The sequence below is a fragment of the Centroberyx affinis genome, unplaced genomic scaffold (assembly GCF_046629955.1).
Source record: "Centroberyx affinis isolate AG114_WGS23_722 - 3 ecotype Tasmania unplaced genomic scaffold, CSIRO-AGI_Caff_v1 ptg006175l_1, whole genome shotgun sequence".
Lineage (NCBI taxonomy): Eukaryota > Metazoa > Chordata > Actinopteri > Beryciformes > Berycidae > Centroberyx > Centroberyx affinis.
Window position 1 is genome coordinate 1 of NW_027283135.1, and position 15,571 is coordinate 15,571.

A 15,571-nucleotide genomic window follows, 5' to 3' on the forward strand; every position below is an offset into this window, starting at 1 on the left:
TGCTACAACTATATGTGCAGTTTTTTTCCCATCAGGTGAGGTGTCTCTCTTTGTTGTGCCTCTAAGGGTTTCTATTCCTGTCCATCAGACCAGCATGATCCTCTCCCATGTGTGGAGTTAAACGGGGCTGTAATCTAATTGCCTATCTCACATTAGGGCTTCTCAAGTGAGGCAGGCAATGTTCGCATCCGGCCAAGCTGTTATTATGTTATTCTATTATGGCCAGACAAATATCATTTTGACTGGGTTGTTTACTCTTCCACAAAGTCCTCTTCTCACAAAACGGGTGAGAGAAAATTTAACTGTAATCAAAGACATTTCTGCTCATGTAAAATGTTAGCTTGCGGTGGGAGACGCCGAAGTCTGCGACACTATAAAGAGAATGAGTCAAGGCCGTCGAGTTAGGATGCATTTTTTTGACTATAAAAAGATCTAATTTAAAAATAAGATTGCCATTGCCTATGCAAGATGTAGGTAACATATCACTCGTTTACCCGATTCTGTCCTCCTCGGCCTTCTTGAGTTCAGCATCCCTCTTCAGCACCGTCATGATGATCCCCTGCTCCTCCTCCGTCAGGTGGCTGAGGTCAATCATGGTCCCTCCTCCTCTTTCTCTCGGCGGCAGGTGTGAAAAGCTCAGGGGGCTGCGCACAGCCACCAGCTGGGTCTGTCAGCACCACAGAAATCATGTGGCAACAAATTCAAATTATTGTTAGATCCTGAAAGCCGTGTTCAATTTCTGCTCACTGTTAGGGCTGGGCGATACTGACAAAATCACATATCGCAATATTTTTGATCCAATACCTCGATATCGATAATGTGATGATATTTTTCGGGATGACTATTGGTGCTTTCAGAAGATATTTACACATGAGAAAATTTTGAGAAACGAGCATTAGTAGGCTAATATGGATATGATGGCGAAGCAGGTAGAGGCATTCATTGTTCAGTTCAACAGTCAAATAAGTTCCGAAAATTGTATAACTGTAAAAGATAACTGTAACACAGCCTTTAAAGACAACATTTAAGCTGTATCACGATATTACAATCTTACGATATTAGGATATCTAGTCTGATATCATGATATCAATATTATATCGCCCAGCTCTACTAACTGTTTTATTGTCTAACTATGCCTTTGTTTAACTGCCAAGGGAAAGTGAAATGCCTTTTTTGGAAGCTTTGGAATACACTGACTAGACAATTAGCTTGAAAACACTTGGTTGATTATCAGATGCAATATCCTCCATAAAAAAAATATTGCTGTAAGTCAAACATATAGTTATAGATTAGAGAACAATTGTCTCTTACTTGCTATGTACTTCCATGGGGCAAAGTTTATAAAGCTGGACTAATGAATTAACTCTTTTATTAAATTTGTTAGTGTTCACCTCGATTTTGTAATAGTAGATGGGGCTGCCATGCTGTTATTCTATTGTACAACCTGATGAGTTGTTTAATCAACTTACTAAAACGAAGTGAACGAAAAGGTAACCATTAACATTGTAACATGCCATGTTTTACATGAACCTTAAGGGCTTCCCCAAAAGAAGCTTCAATAAACTTCCAATTGTACAGTGGCATCCATTCGCCTAATTTAAATTGGTAATATCTGGAATGCAATGACAGCAACTCCACCAACTCAATTTCTCAAAGTAATCTGATTGTAAAGCAGCTTGTGAATAGATTCTTCACGGCAACATTAGTGCTGCAATTTATCTTGTGCACTCCTTTTGCACATTTACTTTGAGAGCCTGTAGTTGACACAGTTACTCAGCAGATAACAGCTGCTAACATGAGACCAACACTGGGACAAAATATGTGGCTCCGGCTGAGTGACTTCAGGCCTTCTGGAGAGTTCAGTTCTGCAGACCAGAGACAAGCTGAGGCTTTTAAACTTGAGCAGCGGAGTACAACAGTGTGCTGCTTTTCAAAAGAATTACAGCCTCTGACTCTGTTACTGTTCAGTAATATAACAAAATGCCATCTAACCATACATGTTTTTATGCTCCTGCACATTTTGAGATACAAGTGTTAATACAATTCAACAGGTAAGTTCTCTTCTTGACCAGGGAAGACTGGGAAAACTAGAAAATGTTTTTCTTGGAGTTGTTTTCTCTCTATTTAACAAAGTTAAGTCTGATTTGGTAATTCTATTTTCCAGATTAAGTTTGGCTTCACTGGGAGCACATAATCTTTTCAGTTTTATCAGTTTGTTAAAAAGTTCCCCTTTCTGACCTGAGTCAAAAACTCCATGAAGACGTTAAATAATCATCAAAATCCTGCAGATCTAACATTGGACTGTCTAACAGGATCCAGGAAGATTGTATCCAAACTCCCAAGATTGATTTCAGTCATTTTCTGTGGTATTCTAGGAGACCATACTGTACCAAAGGATTTCCCTACTAAAGGATTTTCAATTGTATGCTATGTAATACTAAATTTTCCCACTACTATCACACGCACACGCACGCACACACACACACACACACACACACACACACTATCAAGGTTTAATATTGGTGCTAGTCTAGCACAGCAAGTACTTCAAGTTTACTGTTTCAGAGTTAAACTGAGTTGTTTAAGGCAGAAACACACTGGTCTACCAAGAAAGAAAGAAAGAAAGAAAGAAAGAAAACACAAAAAACAAAGCTTAGTAAACGCCTAGAAAAGTTATTAATAGATCGACAGTTAACCTAGAATTATTTAGCATGCAATATATCCTACTTCTCTACAGCAGCTTCGCCTATCATCCTCCGCTTTCAGACTGGTAGAGCAGGAGAAGGATCTTACCCCGGCACACAGCACACCTGCAGGCTCGTCTACAGGCGCAACAAAACCGCTCCTGCAATTTCCATCCTGCTGTGTCGGAAAATAACAGCTCAGGGCGACCGAGTGAAACTTTTTTTTTATTTTTTATTTTTTTACCTAGTTGACAGACTGGACGCTGCTGGATGTGCTGCACGCCTCGGACAGGAGAGGAGCTGAGGAGAGGAGAGGAGGACGAGGAGGAGGAGGGGAGGGCGGACTCTGGGAGGAAGGACCTGACATGTGCAGAGGTAACCACCATGCAGCAGTCAGCTGAGCAGCTGCACGCTCCTAGTTATTACTCCACTTTGCTCAAGCATGTTTTTACCCTGATCTAGTGGTTTTAAACCCACCCAAACTCATTATACACAGTTTTTAATTCTCAGGCATACAGTTTTCTCGCCGTGTTTAGGCTAGTGTGGATCTTTATGATGTGAAATTCCGAGTGCACATAGTATTTGAGGTAACAGTTAAATTATATTAGGTGTAGAGAGTCTGTTGAAGCTAGAAAAGCTTTTAGCACTCATTAAAGACTCATTATGTGGTGTAATAGCAGGTGGCGACCAGCAGGTGTCCTCAGTTTCCACAGGTTCAGATCAGCAGAGCCACTGTTTGTCAAAGAGGTGTGAATGTTTAACTTTACATTATAACATCCCCAAAGGCAGGGCAAGAGAGCGGAGGTATTTAAAACAGCAATCACATGAACACAATTCAGTGTTGTTTTTCCCATATGGCTGCTGTTCTGGAGGCAATCATTCATTCTTGTGGAGAAAGATAACTTAGACACTGGGCTCTCACCACAGATGCTGATAAAATGTCATTACTTTTCCAAAACTAAATTGGAGCCCTTCCATGGTCTAAACATTTGATGCCTTCCTGGTTTGTTTGTGTAGCTGTTCAGCTCAGAAAGAGGAGAAAATACAACTGAAAATCACCTTCTAATGCAATGAATGTTGGAGAAATACATTTTGGTGTATTCCTGTAAAGCGACCCAATTGTAAAATGATCTGATATTCCCTGTCTGGAATACACTTCTCAAAATGCCATGATATTTCAGAAATTCCATGACCAGTGGGAAACCTGGAGAGATTTAAAAAGTTGATCAGGAACAAAAATCAACAATTTCTGCTGGATGGATACATCATGACTTATGCTGGTAATCAGTTTTAATAGTTGTGCACATGGCTAAAAACCCTTGGGAATACTAGGTACAGTCAGTAGACGTCATGGAAAACAGTAACACAGTAGAGGGTAATACAATAGTATTACTGTATACTGTTTTGCTTGGGTGGAACTGTCTGTTGTATAAATGCAAATGAGTCCTGTCTGGCTACTGACCAGGTAGGTGCCTCATTGTCTAAGCCTAAGCCTTATTGATCAGATAAATTGCCCATCAATCAGTGATAGAGGCATATACGGTAATGTAGAGTAAATAGTAAGATGGCTGGTATAGTGGATTGGTGCAAAGATTTACAAAGCATAAAAAAATCTGTCATCTTCATGCACATAATGTAACAAATCTGCCTCCCTCTTATGCCATATGCCACAGTGTCACCCGTAAAAAAATTACATGAAAAGAAGGTGCATCCAACAATGCTATAACACCTTAATAAAATGAATAAACAGCACTTTGTGGAAGCTGCTCTTTATTTGAAAAAGAAAGAAAAGACCTCAGTCATTGTCTGCTACACGTTCTAATTACATAAAGAAAATATCTGCGTGAGACAAACGCAGAGAATATCCTGAATCAAACTTAGGTAGAGTCAAATTTGATTGAATTGCTTTCATATTTCATACATCTTTCACTTTGCGCTCAACGAACAGTCAGTTTTTATATACACAGAGCACCGATCAACAGTGCTCCACTCCACCCTGGTCCTCTGGATCTTTATACAATTAATTTACATCGAAAACTGTGACCTTTTTTTTTTTTTTTTTTTTTTCATCACTGCAGCAACAGCCAACAACCAGACACACTGTCCTCTCATCCCACTCCGGTGAGGAACTGAGGAAGGGGCAGCTAGTGTAGAAAGATGTGTGCAACATGAAGACAACTCTTTCACATTCAGAGTAAAGGCAGCCTTGAATACGGTCAGTGAGTCAATGGCATGCCAAGCTTAAAGCAAATGGAGCCCACCACCCAGTGCGACGCTTCAGAATCGTGGATGAAGTGTTTTTCAACTAGACAGAAAACTGTTCCATTGCAAAAACCCTAGGCACAGAATCGACTATATACTGTTGATAACTGACTCATACTCTAACCCCTGCACTTTAAGTACAATGGAGATTGTGAAATCTTTCATCTAGTAAAAATTGTTCTTAACACAAAACTTGGAGAATATTTAGTGCTCTATCATTCCGCTTAATAGGTGTAATTTTATATAATAGCTATTTTTTTTTTTTTTAACTCTACCTCTCAAAGATACAGTCTGAGATCCTTGTTTAATGCTGAAGCACTCCCACAGGTGTTCAATGTACTGTAGATTTTACAATAATTTTTTCCCCAATCTTAAACCAATAATCATAAATAAATACAAACAACACACAAGGAATGTCTACTGTAAACACGGTAAAAAAGACAAAAACTAAACAGGTGTAAACGTCATTAGCATCACTACTTAGTGACAGTTAAATAACTGTAGGAAATGGATGACTGATGATCGGATCAAGAAAGGGAAGGACTCCTCTCCTCTTTTTCCCCACCTTCCTCTCCCCTCCCAGCAGAACATCAAGCCTTTACATCCAACCACAGTATTTCCAAATACATAATATCAAAGTTTCTCAGCACCCATAACTATCTTTACAGATTATACTGTAAAATGGATGAGGAATCCTTATAAGGGGGGTTAGACAGCAGCATCACTCGACGTCTTGGACAAATTACAGAATAATGGGTGTGAGTTATCGCCAAACGTCATTTGGACATGGTTACCATGGTTTCTGACAGTCATTGCACCATTGTGTTCTTGACATGTCTGTATTTGGGGGCGTGTGAATGTTTCTCTGAAGAGTTAGACTGCAACGAGGACAAAGCTTTGCTGCTAAGTGCTTCATCTTCTGAGAGACACTTCCTTCAAATTACATGAACTGCATCTGTGGGGAGGAGAACAGACAATATTATTGAAAGTCAAAAATGTTGCAATTAAACAATTATTGTTCAATTAAACTCAGCAATGCCCGCCAGCTGGCTGGGTACTGCATGATTCAGAAAAACAGTCCATAGTTTGTGCAATAAGTGATGACAGGTATGAGAACAAAAGGTCAGCACAAGTCTGGCTATGTAAAAGACATAAGGTAAATCCTTCAAAACAGACAAGAAAGCCAAAAGCAACAAAGTCAAGATAAACAGTATAAACAAGAGAAAAATAAAAGGTAGCATTTAATCAGATGAAGGAGACAGCGAGTATGCAAATGGAACAAGACAAGATAAAAAAGAAACAAAAGGGTATTAGCTTTGGGCATGCAATGCATGCAGGTGCATCCGCAAGCAAAGAGCATGCTGTACCTAAAGAGATGCTCTACAAGAAATCCTTGAGAGAGAGCTGTGCAAATGGGTCCTGTCCAGGGGCTCGGAGAGGACTCTGGCTGGAAGGACTAGAGGCTGCAGAGGGCTATTTCAGGAGGGACAGGAAGAAACAAAGGAAGGAGGAGGACCAGAGGAGAAGTCAGAGAGTCAGTACAGAGAGTGAAGGAGTGAAGAGATTAGTTTGGAAAAATAAAGTTGTGACAAATGGAAGAAAGGTTAATACAAAGGAGTTGTGGGGAAAAAACAGGGAGTCATAAGGAGGGTGATGATTGACAGTTTTGTTCCTTTCTGCTCCAGAGAGTAAAGGGTCCAGTGTTAAACTGTCATCATCATCATCAGGATGGTAAAGTATCCACACTCACAACACGGCTTACACAGTGGCTAACTATGGTACACTACACAAAACAACACAACACACCTACATTCTCAAACTGACACTGTGTTAATAGATACTGACTTTATGGTGCACTGGTTCAGGACAGTAGTCAGACTCCCCTGCACCCACCTGAGCACTGGACACAGAGCCAAAGGGGTTGGGTGGCCTCATCACAGGCTGGGTGTACATCATAGTGGGTGGGTTCATCATGCCCATGGAGCCCATCTGTGGAGGCTGCAACAGACAGCACAGGGATAAAACAAGTTATTTCAGAGATACAGTGGTTTGGCAATGTGCTGTTCAAATTTAATTCAGCATGACTTTAGACAGCATAAGCGACTATGTGACTTTATAAGTGAATATAACTACTGAACCGGGGTGCATCACCAAGTGTCTACTGCATGTAGACACACATACATTTGACATAATACTAACCATGCCATATCCCATCATGCCTGTGGGTGTGGTGGCAGGGAAGGCCATGACTGAGGGGGGCTGTAGAGACACAAATGAGATGAGAGAACATAGGTCAATGAGAACATAGCATTTCTCAAACACAAATGACCAAAAGATTAACAATAAGGCACTTGAGCTGCCTGATGTCCCTCCACAATCACGATATTAAAAATAACCAGTTGTGCTATTGAGGTCATTAATTAAGCTAAGTAATGCATTAAATAGCAAATATTTCTAAGTCAATGTGCTTATCTTCAAGTTACACAAGTGGTATTTTAGATACTTTGTATTGTAAAGCACTAAGGAGATACAGTAGTTCAGTTTACTTCAGAAAATCTGTGTTTTCCTCATTAATATGCAAATGTATGCAGCAAGTTGCTCCAAAATCTAATCAGATCATCTACTCTATAGGAAACCTGTGGTGTAAGTATGACATTTCTATCATATATTGTTCTTGAGTTATTGCGTTGAATGTGTCATATGTCCCGGGCCATAATAATAAACAAACACAAAACAGCCTAACATTATAACAACAGTTACTTGGCAGTAAAAGATGAGCATACTGAGAAGAGAGTAACATTATAGCACAGACAGTCAGACGGCGCGAGCGCTACAGTAAAAGGCCTGTGTGTGTCACCATGGAAACAGGGTTCCAGGTCGTGGTCGGCGCCGCCTTGGGCTGCCAGTTGGTTCCGCCGGTCAGCCTCTTCTCCCCAGGCTGGCTCCAGTGGATGTCACTGTAGATTAAGACAGTTAATATTAGCACCAGCTTCTAACTGCTCCCGAACACACAGCGCAGTGCCGTGGCTGCCGCTGAGCAGCAGAGCGGCTGCGTAAAGGCGGTGGGCGCTGACCTATCACTTACTTTTTCGCCGTGCCGTTTCCAATGCCGAGGTCTGAAAGGAAATTTACAGGAAGACGTTAGATGTCTATCCACAAACATTTGTCTATAAGTAGAATTCTGTGATGCAGCTTATGTCATGTTATGCCCTTATGTGCTTTTAATTCTCCCTATTCTATGTTTATCCTCAATTAGAGCTGGACAGCACAGCAGCTGAAAGCATAATACTTACTGCCCACAAGGTTGGCCAGGGAGGAGTCAAGGTCATCTGACACCAGCTTCTCTGGCTGCTGATTGGATGGCTGGTTGGAGCCGGCCAGAGTGGGTTTCAGAATGCCCCCAGTAATATCTGACAAGACACACAGGGGTTTGACTAACAACAGATGATACATCTGTTATGCATCACTGGGTCACAAACAAGACTTTATAAATGTATTCTAAAATGCACAATGTGAGCTGCTGTGCACAACGGTGCTCAGTTTTCTGCTGATGTAAATTAATTGTACAAAGAAACGTTATGGTTTAAGGTTCATTTCCTGTTAGGTTTGGTCAGACACAAGGAGAAAGTGACATTCTGCACTTGTGGGGTGCTCCTCGTTATTGATGGCATGTGTTAAAAATAGTGCAGTGTAGACGACAGTCTGTTCTTAATATACTGCCAACTGTGGAAAACTTGCAAGGCATGGCCTGCTGTTGCAGGTGTTTTCAGTTACGAGGTTTATTTAGACCAATAGTCTGAAACAAATGACACAACTTAAAGTGTGCCAAATGTCAGGGGTTTTTTCTGTGAGAAAAATAAAATAGTTTGAGATCTGTAGCAGGTCAGCTAGAGGCGACCCATCGTAGATGTCTTTGAGAAACCCATTATAGAGGCTTGCAAAATCAGCGGACATCCCCATGACTGCATTCCAGAGAGTGTCCCTACTCCTTTTTTAAAACCTTTTATGTTTAACTTGTTTCTTTCATGACCCTTTTATTGGCTCACTTGAGTGACTTTTGTTTGATTTAGTTTTGTACTGAACATAGACAAGTGCTTTATGCAAGATAGGCCTTTGATACTTCAAGTGCGAACTAAAATTAAGTGCCTCTACCTTAGGAACACAGAAACCTGCGAGCATTACACTGTCAAAATTAAATTCAAAAGCGTAACATCCTCACCATCAGAATTGAGGCTGTTGCTGCCTGCGGCTTTGGCTCCAAAAACGGACTCAAAGTCCACCTGGAGTCCCCCCGCTGACTGCTGGGGTGGGGCCTGTGGCGTTGAGTATCCTGCAGAAAGTGATGAGAAAACAGACGATTCAGAACACCACAGGTGGGGTGACAGAGCTACAGAAAGTCACATTTCTGGTTAAAATAGGGCGCTGCTTGGACTCAGACTTTTGGATTCTGTACTGGCCCGTGGAATTACAGTGATCAGATCAGTCACTGGAGAGTTGGATACTACAGCCTTCTCTACAGAACACACATCTCTGGCAGGTCGCAGTGATCTACCACTGAATATGCTAGAGAGAGCCTTCAGTACTCTACCTCTGAATAGACCTGCTACAGTAGAGGGCTCAGTGGGGAAGGGAGCCTGGTGTGGGAGGTGCTGGGCAACGGACACTGGACCACAGAAGGAGTCTGACACGCCACAGGAAGCAGGAAGAGACAGAGAGAGAGAAGAGAGACCAAAAGGAAAGACATTTCAAAGCAAGACCAGAGAGACAGGTGGGAAATGACAGCAATACAGGTAGGAAGAAGACAGCCATAATGTGTAAAACTGCATACAATTCAATTAATTTTAAGGAAAGTTTAAGATAGTTGTAGAATGATAAAATACTGTCAAAAAGGATAGTACTGACCCTAAGGAATGGGGATTAGGATAGGTCTATGTCCACATTTATACGGTAAATGTAAGATTGGGGGCCGATGGGTATTGCATAGGATCAGGAGCCTATGTTTGCCAGGGCTCAGGAAACATAGACTGAGATGGAGAGCCATCAAAGTACCTGAGATGGAGTGTTCTATCCGCACTGTGCGTTTGTAATTGGTTGAAACGGATGAGTTTGTGTCAATAAAGGGATTGTAACGATCTGGAGAATCAAAGATAGTGTTGGTAAAAAGAAGAGCAGATTTCAACTTAAAGCTCTATGGTAATGTTTCTATTACAATACAACACAGCACCAAACTGTCACCATAAAGAAGAGAGAATGAGAGGTAGGAGAGGCAACTGTAAAGCAGATGGGCGTATGGCTTCTATAGAGGGAAATGGGAGTGGCCTGTTTGGTCGCTACATAAGGGAGATGTGAGGTGGTGTTTTAGCCACAAAAAACTAAATTTCAGCTTTGTATGAATTGCAATGGGGTATATTGACACAGACAAGGACAGATAGATAATTTACACCTTTGCACAGACAGCTTATCAACAGAGACTACAGAGACATTAAACATGCGAGCTGGACGTGCGTATGAAGCGACTACAGATACATGGGAGAGAAAGACAGGACTTTTGAGGAGATACAAAATGAGTCATTACCACCAAACATTTCATGACCAGATGTCCTAGAGGAAAAGCTAACACCGTCTGAAGACACGACAGGTAAGTGAGCGGCATCGACAACGAGTTTTGAGAGGAAAGGGTTAAGGTTTGGCATGGAATCATCTCCAGCTTCAGCAGAGGTGAAAGGATCTAGGCAGGCAGAGGAAAGAAAGACAGAAAAAAAAAGAGAAAGACAAAAAGAGTAGAGAGGAAGAGGTGGACGTCAGAGTCAGACAACAACAACAGAAGGAGAGAGCATGCAGAACAGGTCATGAAAGTCCTGGAACACAGACATCAGCTGAACACGGGGATCAGGTGGCTCCTCACCTGCCCAGGCTGTTGCCACTGGAAGGCCTGTGGAGCCGGACTGCATGGAGGGCTGGAAAGACGACTGCAGGTCAAACAGGTCACTCTCCATCTTCAGAGCACTGCACACAGAAAGGCAGAGGTCACACTCACACACATTTTAAACGTACATGCACTCTTTATCAATTAGTCAATCAATCAACATTACACGAGGGTGGGGGCCATTCATGAATTAAAAAGAGAATGCACGGTAAATTCCAATCCAATTCCTGGAGCTGGAATTGGAATGTCACCCAGCTCTAAGGAAACAGAATTGGAATTGAATTGGAATGACAGGAAGCATAATTAAATTCCAATAAATTCCACTTCTAAGAGAGATTGTCTTGACTTGCTAAACATTATAAATCGAGCATTATGAATCAGACATTTAAGCAAATCAAATGCATTCAATCATAATATATGTATTGCGATTACATACTATGTGTCAAATACCACCTGAAAGGTACCTTTAACAGTTGATATTCAGTATTGATAATATATAACACTAACACCATTTAATCTCAGATATGTGGTAAGAAAAAACCTCCAAAAAAACCTTGGAATGTCACAGAATTTAGTTAAACTTCCAGAAATTTCAATTCAATTCCAATTTGTTCAGTTCCATTTTTTCTGTAGGTTTTTTTCAAAGTCCAATTCCAATTTATCAGTTGAATTGGAATTGATGAGTTAATTCATGAATTGACCCCAAATCTAAAGCACATTTAACGCAAAGGGTTTAAGTTAAGATGCTCCGAAGAATGATTAAAAAGAGGGTGAATTTAATACAACTTTCTAGCAAGGGTATTAAAACAGTCATACATCGGTGAAATAATAAAAAAAAATTAGGAGAAGCAACAGCAGCAGCAAACATAATCTCTCAATGGGGCATTCTTTATTGCTCTTTATCAAAAAGTTGTTTCATTTCTTCTGTCTCAAATTTCGTTTAAAAAATGATTTCAGCTCATACAAAAGTCCACAGGTTATTGATTTCCACACAGTACCCATTGGAGCAGCTGGGTGTGGAGAAGAGGTCGATGGCTGGTGCTGTGCTGATGGTGCCCCCGGTGGTGGAGACGGGCGATGTGTCGGTGGTGGCGAAGGAGGGCCTCTTGGAGAGCTCCTTGAGCCTCTGTTCCTGGGAGGAAAGTCAGATTCAAACATTAACACACTACAGAGACACTGCAAAAGTAATGTTCTTCACCGTATGTTCAGGATTTTTTCTTCTTCTTCAAATAACACCGTTACCTTCAGAGCTTTGAGACGAGCCTGTTCTTCTTCGAGAGCCGCCTGTTTCTCCCGCTCATCCACTTTAGTGAAAGACATCCCTGTGCTTGCCAGCGACGACACTGCGTTTGACAGAGTGCTGGCCCTGAAGAAAACATACACATTCACACCGGATGAAGCACAGGCAGGTGGGCTTCGAGATTCAAGCAACAGAATAGGAGGAATTCAATGCAATAAACTGAATGCGAGGGCGAACCTACCTGCTGGCTGCGGTGGAGTCCTTGACTTTCTTGCCCTCTAAGGAGGCCAAGTGCTGCTCCAGAGCTTCGAGGAGGCTACTGGGAGCCTGTCATGACAGAAGACACACAGTCAGCATGTGATTCATACGGAGAAGATGCAGTCTGTATGGACATCAAGACTATTTAGGACAGTGGTGGGCAACCAGGCTTTCTAAAGCAGAACACACTATGCACAATATACCACACTATTGTAGCCTACGTGTAGTGCACCAATTTATATCTCTGATTGGGAGGTTTCTATTTAATTTTGCTCCTAGTGTATTCTACAGATAGGTCTAATAGGGCAGACAACCTTGCACAATGAGTTGCCCACCACTGATCGATGATTGCATTCCAGCTGAAAAGCTATTTTGGATGAGAGTAACGTCTGTGTGGAATGATAAACCACGGCACTTTCAACAACCTGAGCATTGTTGAATTGACCATGTCTAAGCACAACAGGGCAGCCATTTCAGATGAGCTACGCTGCTTATACACCTCATGTGACAAAGTGTGAACGCAATTCACCACAGAGAGTGTTTTTTTTCCTTCAACTGTTTTCACCACGATGTAGGAGACAGAGTCAGAGCAGAGGCATGCAAAAGACAACACTAAAGCAAGTCACAGACATAGAAGAAGAGTGAGATGATAGTACTTACACAAACTGTGAACTAAAGTGGAAAGATAAGGGAAAATACAGAATATAAAGGTGGTGACAGTAAGAGAGGAATGTATTTTAGGGGTAAAATCCTCATTTTCATATTGGTCCCCATAGCACAATAGTAGTGCACTTCCAAGTATAACTAGGACACCCCTGCAATTCTTGCTCAACATCTCACTGTTACTGTGCAGATAAGCTGTGACTGGACTGAAATCACACTAGGCCATCTATTGTCACTGATTTACTTTTAAAACACTCAGTTTGGACTTTACACCTTTATTTACTGTAGAAAGGAGAGGGAGAAAAAGTAGAACGATAAGGAGAAGAAGACAAAGAAGAAGAAGAAGAAGAAGAAGAAGAGGAAGAAGAAGAGGACCTCCTTTGGAAACATGCTTTGAGAAGGACATCATGCAAAGTGTCTTATCTTAAAGAACATTTGTGCAGGGTGGAGTGTATATAGTTGGACAAGGTGACAACGCTGATTAAAAAGAGAGGAGTTAGCGTTGGAATAGAGACACAAAGCAAAACGCTAATGAAAGAAAGAAAGAAAGAAAGAAAGACAGAAAGAAAGAAAGAAAGAAAGAAAAAGAAAGAAAGGAAACTGGAGATGAGAGTGGATATTCTATGTTTTCATTGTAGAGACAAACAGAGAAGAGTATGCCTGCTTTTTGTGTATTTGATTGTTTCAAGTGAACTGTGGGACTCCCTCTAAATTCTAGCTTCAGATGGTCCATGCTTACCTGAGAAAGGTCTGGGATGTCTCCTCGATCAATCCCCACTTGCTGTAGTGCGAGAACGGAAACCAAGTTACAATGGTGTCTCTATTAACACACACAGAAGACGAAGGAATCTGATTCATGACAGTAAAACGCAAGAAAAACGTTTAGTGGAAATCACCTCTGCTACTTTGAGGAACTCTGATATCCGGGTCATTCGGGTGAGGAACTTCTTGTAAATGTCCAGGCCTTCTTTACACTGGGTCTTCTTCATGTCAAAGTATTTCTCTGTTTGGTTGGAAATAAACAGATTGTACCCATCAGCATAAACTTAAGAAGACAAAGTTAAGAATTCTGTAACATAAACCAACAAGAGGCACTTGAGCTGCCTGATGTCCCGCCATAAACACCACAATAAATTACACATAACCAGTTATGCTAATGAGATCATTAATCAACCTAATGAATGCATGCAAGTAGCAAATATTTCCATGTCATCATCAACATGTCTTTTACGAAACAGTCCACACACCTATATGTATTCCAGGTTCTCAGAGTATAGGTGCATCATAAATTGCACACTTGCTACTTTTCTTCTTGCTACTTTATGTGGAAATAATTGCCGTTTCAGCCAAACCTTCATCAGGGCTTGTTTACTTGTCTTCACATAATTCATGGGTGGTATTAATATGAACTCTGCATCTTAAAGCATTGAAGAGTTTCAAGAAAATCAGTTTTTCCTCATTAATACACAAATTTATGCAGCAAGGTGCTCCAAAATCTAATCAGAGGGGAACCTGTGGCGTAAGGATGAAGTTTATATCATGTATTGTTTTTGAGTTATTGTTCATAAGAATGAGTCTACACACAGAAAGACCATGCACCATGGTGGTGGGACATAATATAAACATATTCCCACTGCACGCTAACTAATGTGTTATTATGATTCCACCTTTGCTATATAAATACAAACTAAATCACTACTGAGGAGTCGTTTGGAGAAGAAGAAAGTTGACTTAAGGTCTTACCCAGCAGGTTGATAATGCCTTCATTATAAGCAGCGAAGAGCCTGATGGAATCTTTGAAGAGGAGCATGAAGGCAGCATTGATGACTCCATTAGTCAGCTCATTGGCATTGACCTGAAGGAAAGTAATCAAGCTTACATACAGCCTCAACATTTATCTTATAGGTTGTCTTCATAGCCGTAGCTTTGCTGACATACAAAAACACAGCGTTAAGATAATGCATCTCGCTTGAGTTGCGGCGCGCTCCAGCCTCTGGACCACCCGCGCAATCTGCACACTCCAGACGAGCCTCTTTTTATTACACGAGCAGCACAGCTACGGGTGGCTTCACCTTAAACTCACATTGAAATCGAGGAGGGCATCCATCTGGTTCTGAATAATGGGGATAGTCTTCAGAAGCTTCTCTGTATTCATGGTCCTCATCACACCATCCACTCTGTATGGACACATGGTGTGTCAGAGCAGGCGAGGACACAGACGAGAGAGAAAAGATGGAGAGGAGGGAGACAGAGGGAGGGAGGGACGGAAAAGGAAGCAGAGGAACTCCTAATGCATGTTAACAAACTGGTGCCTGTGTTTCACTGATTGTTCACTTCTTTTCGCATTAAAATCTTCAAATTATTAAAATAAATATGGAAATCTGACATTTGAAGTGACAGGTATTGTATTTTCTTCCATGGACATTTCAACTTTTTTTCCAGCAGCAATACTGCAAAGGGAGATTATTTCTACAGAACATAAAGACATTCACTTCCACATAGACAGCACATAGGTGACAAAAATGGGAAAAAAATGAC

At 41.2% G+C, this 15,571-nt stretch overlaps 1 protein-coding gene across 1 annotated transcript; it reads right to left on the minus strand.

Moving 5' to 3' along the window:
* Nucleotides 1-4,454: 4,454 nt before the first annotated feature.
* Nucleotides 4,455-15,210, minus strand: LOC139638171 (phosphatidylinositol-binding clathrin assembly protein-like; the record flags this gene model as incomplete). Its single annotated transcript, XM_071512211.1, has 20 exons — nt 4,455-5,901; nt 6,314-6,419; nt 6,840-6,944; nt 7,146-7,205; nt 7,804-7,903; nt 8,032-8,062; nt 8,240-8,356; nt 9,166-9,276; nt 9,535-9,627; nt 9,996-10,079; nt 10,522-10,674; nt 10,852-10,952; nt 11,871-12,004; nt 12,115-12,238; nt 12,354-12,439; nt 13,031-13,042; nt 13,773-13,814; nt 13,930-14,036; nt 14,777-14,888; nt 15,117-15,210. Coding segments are annotated over 19 exons (1,759 nt in total), but the record flags the coding sequence as incomplete, so codon positions are not given.
* Between the last annotated feature and the right edge of the window lie 361 nt (nt 15,211-15,571).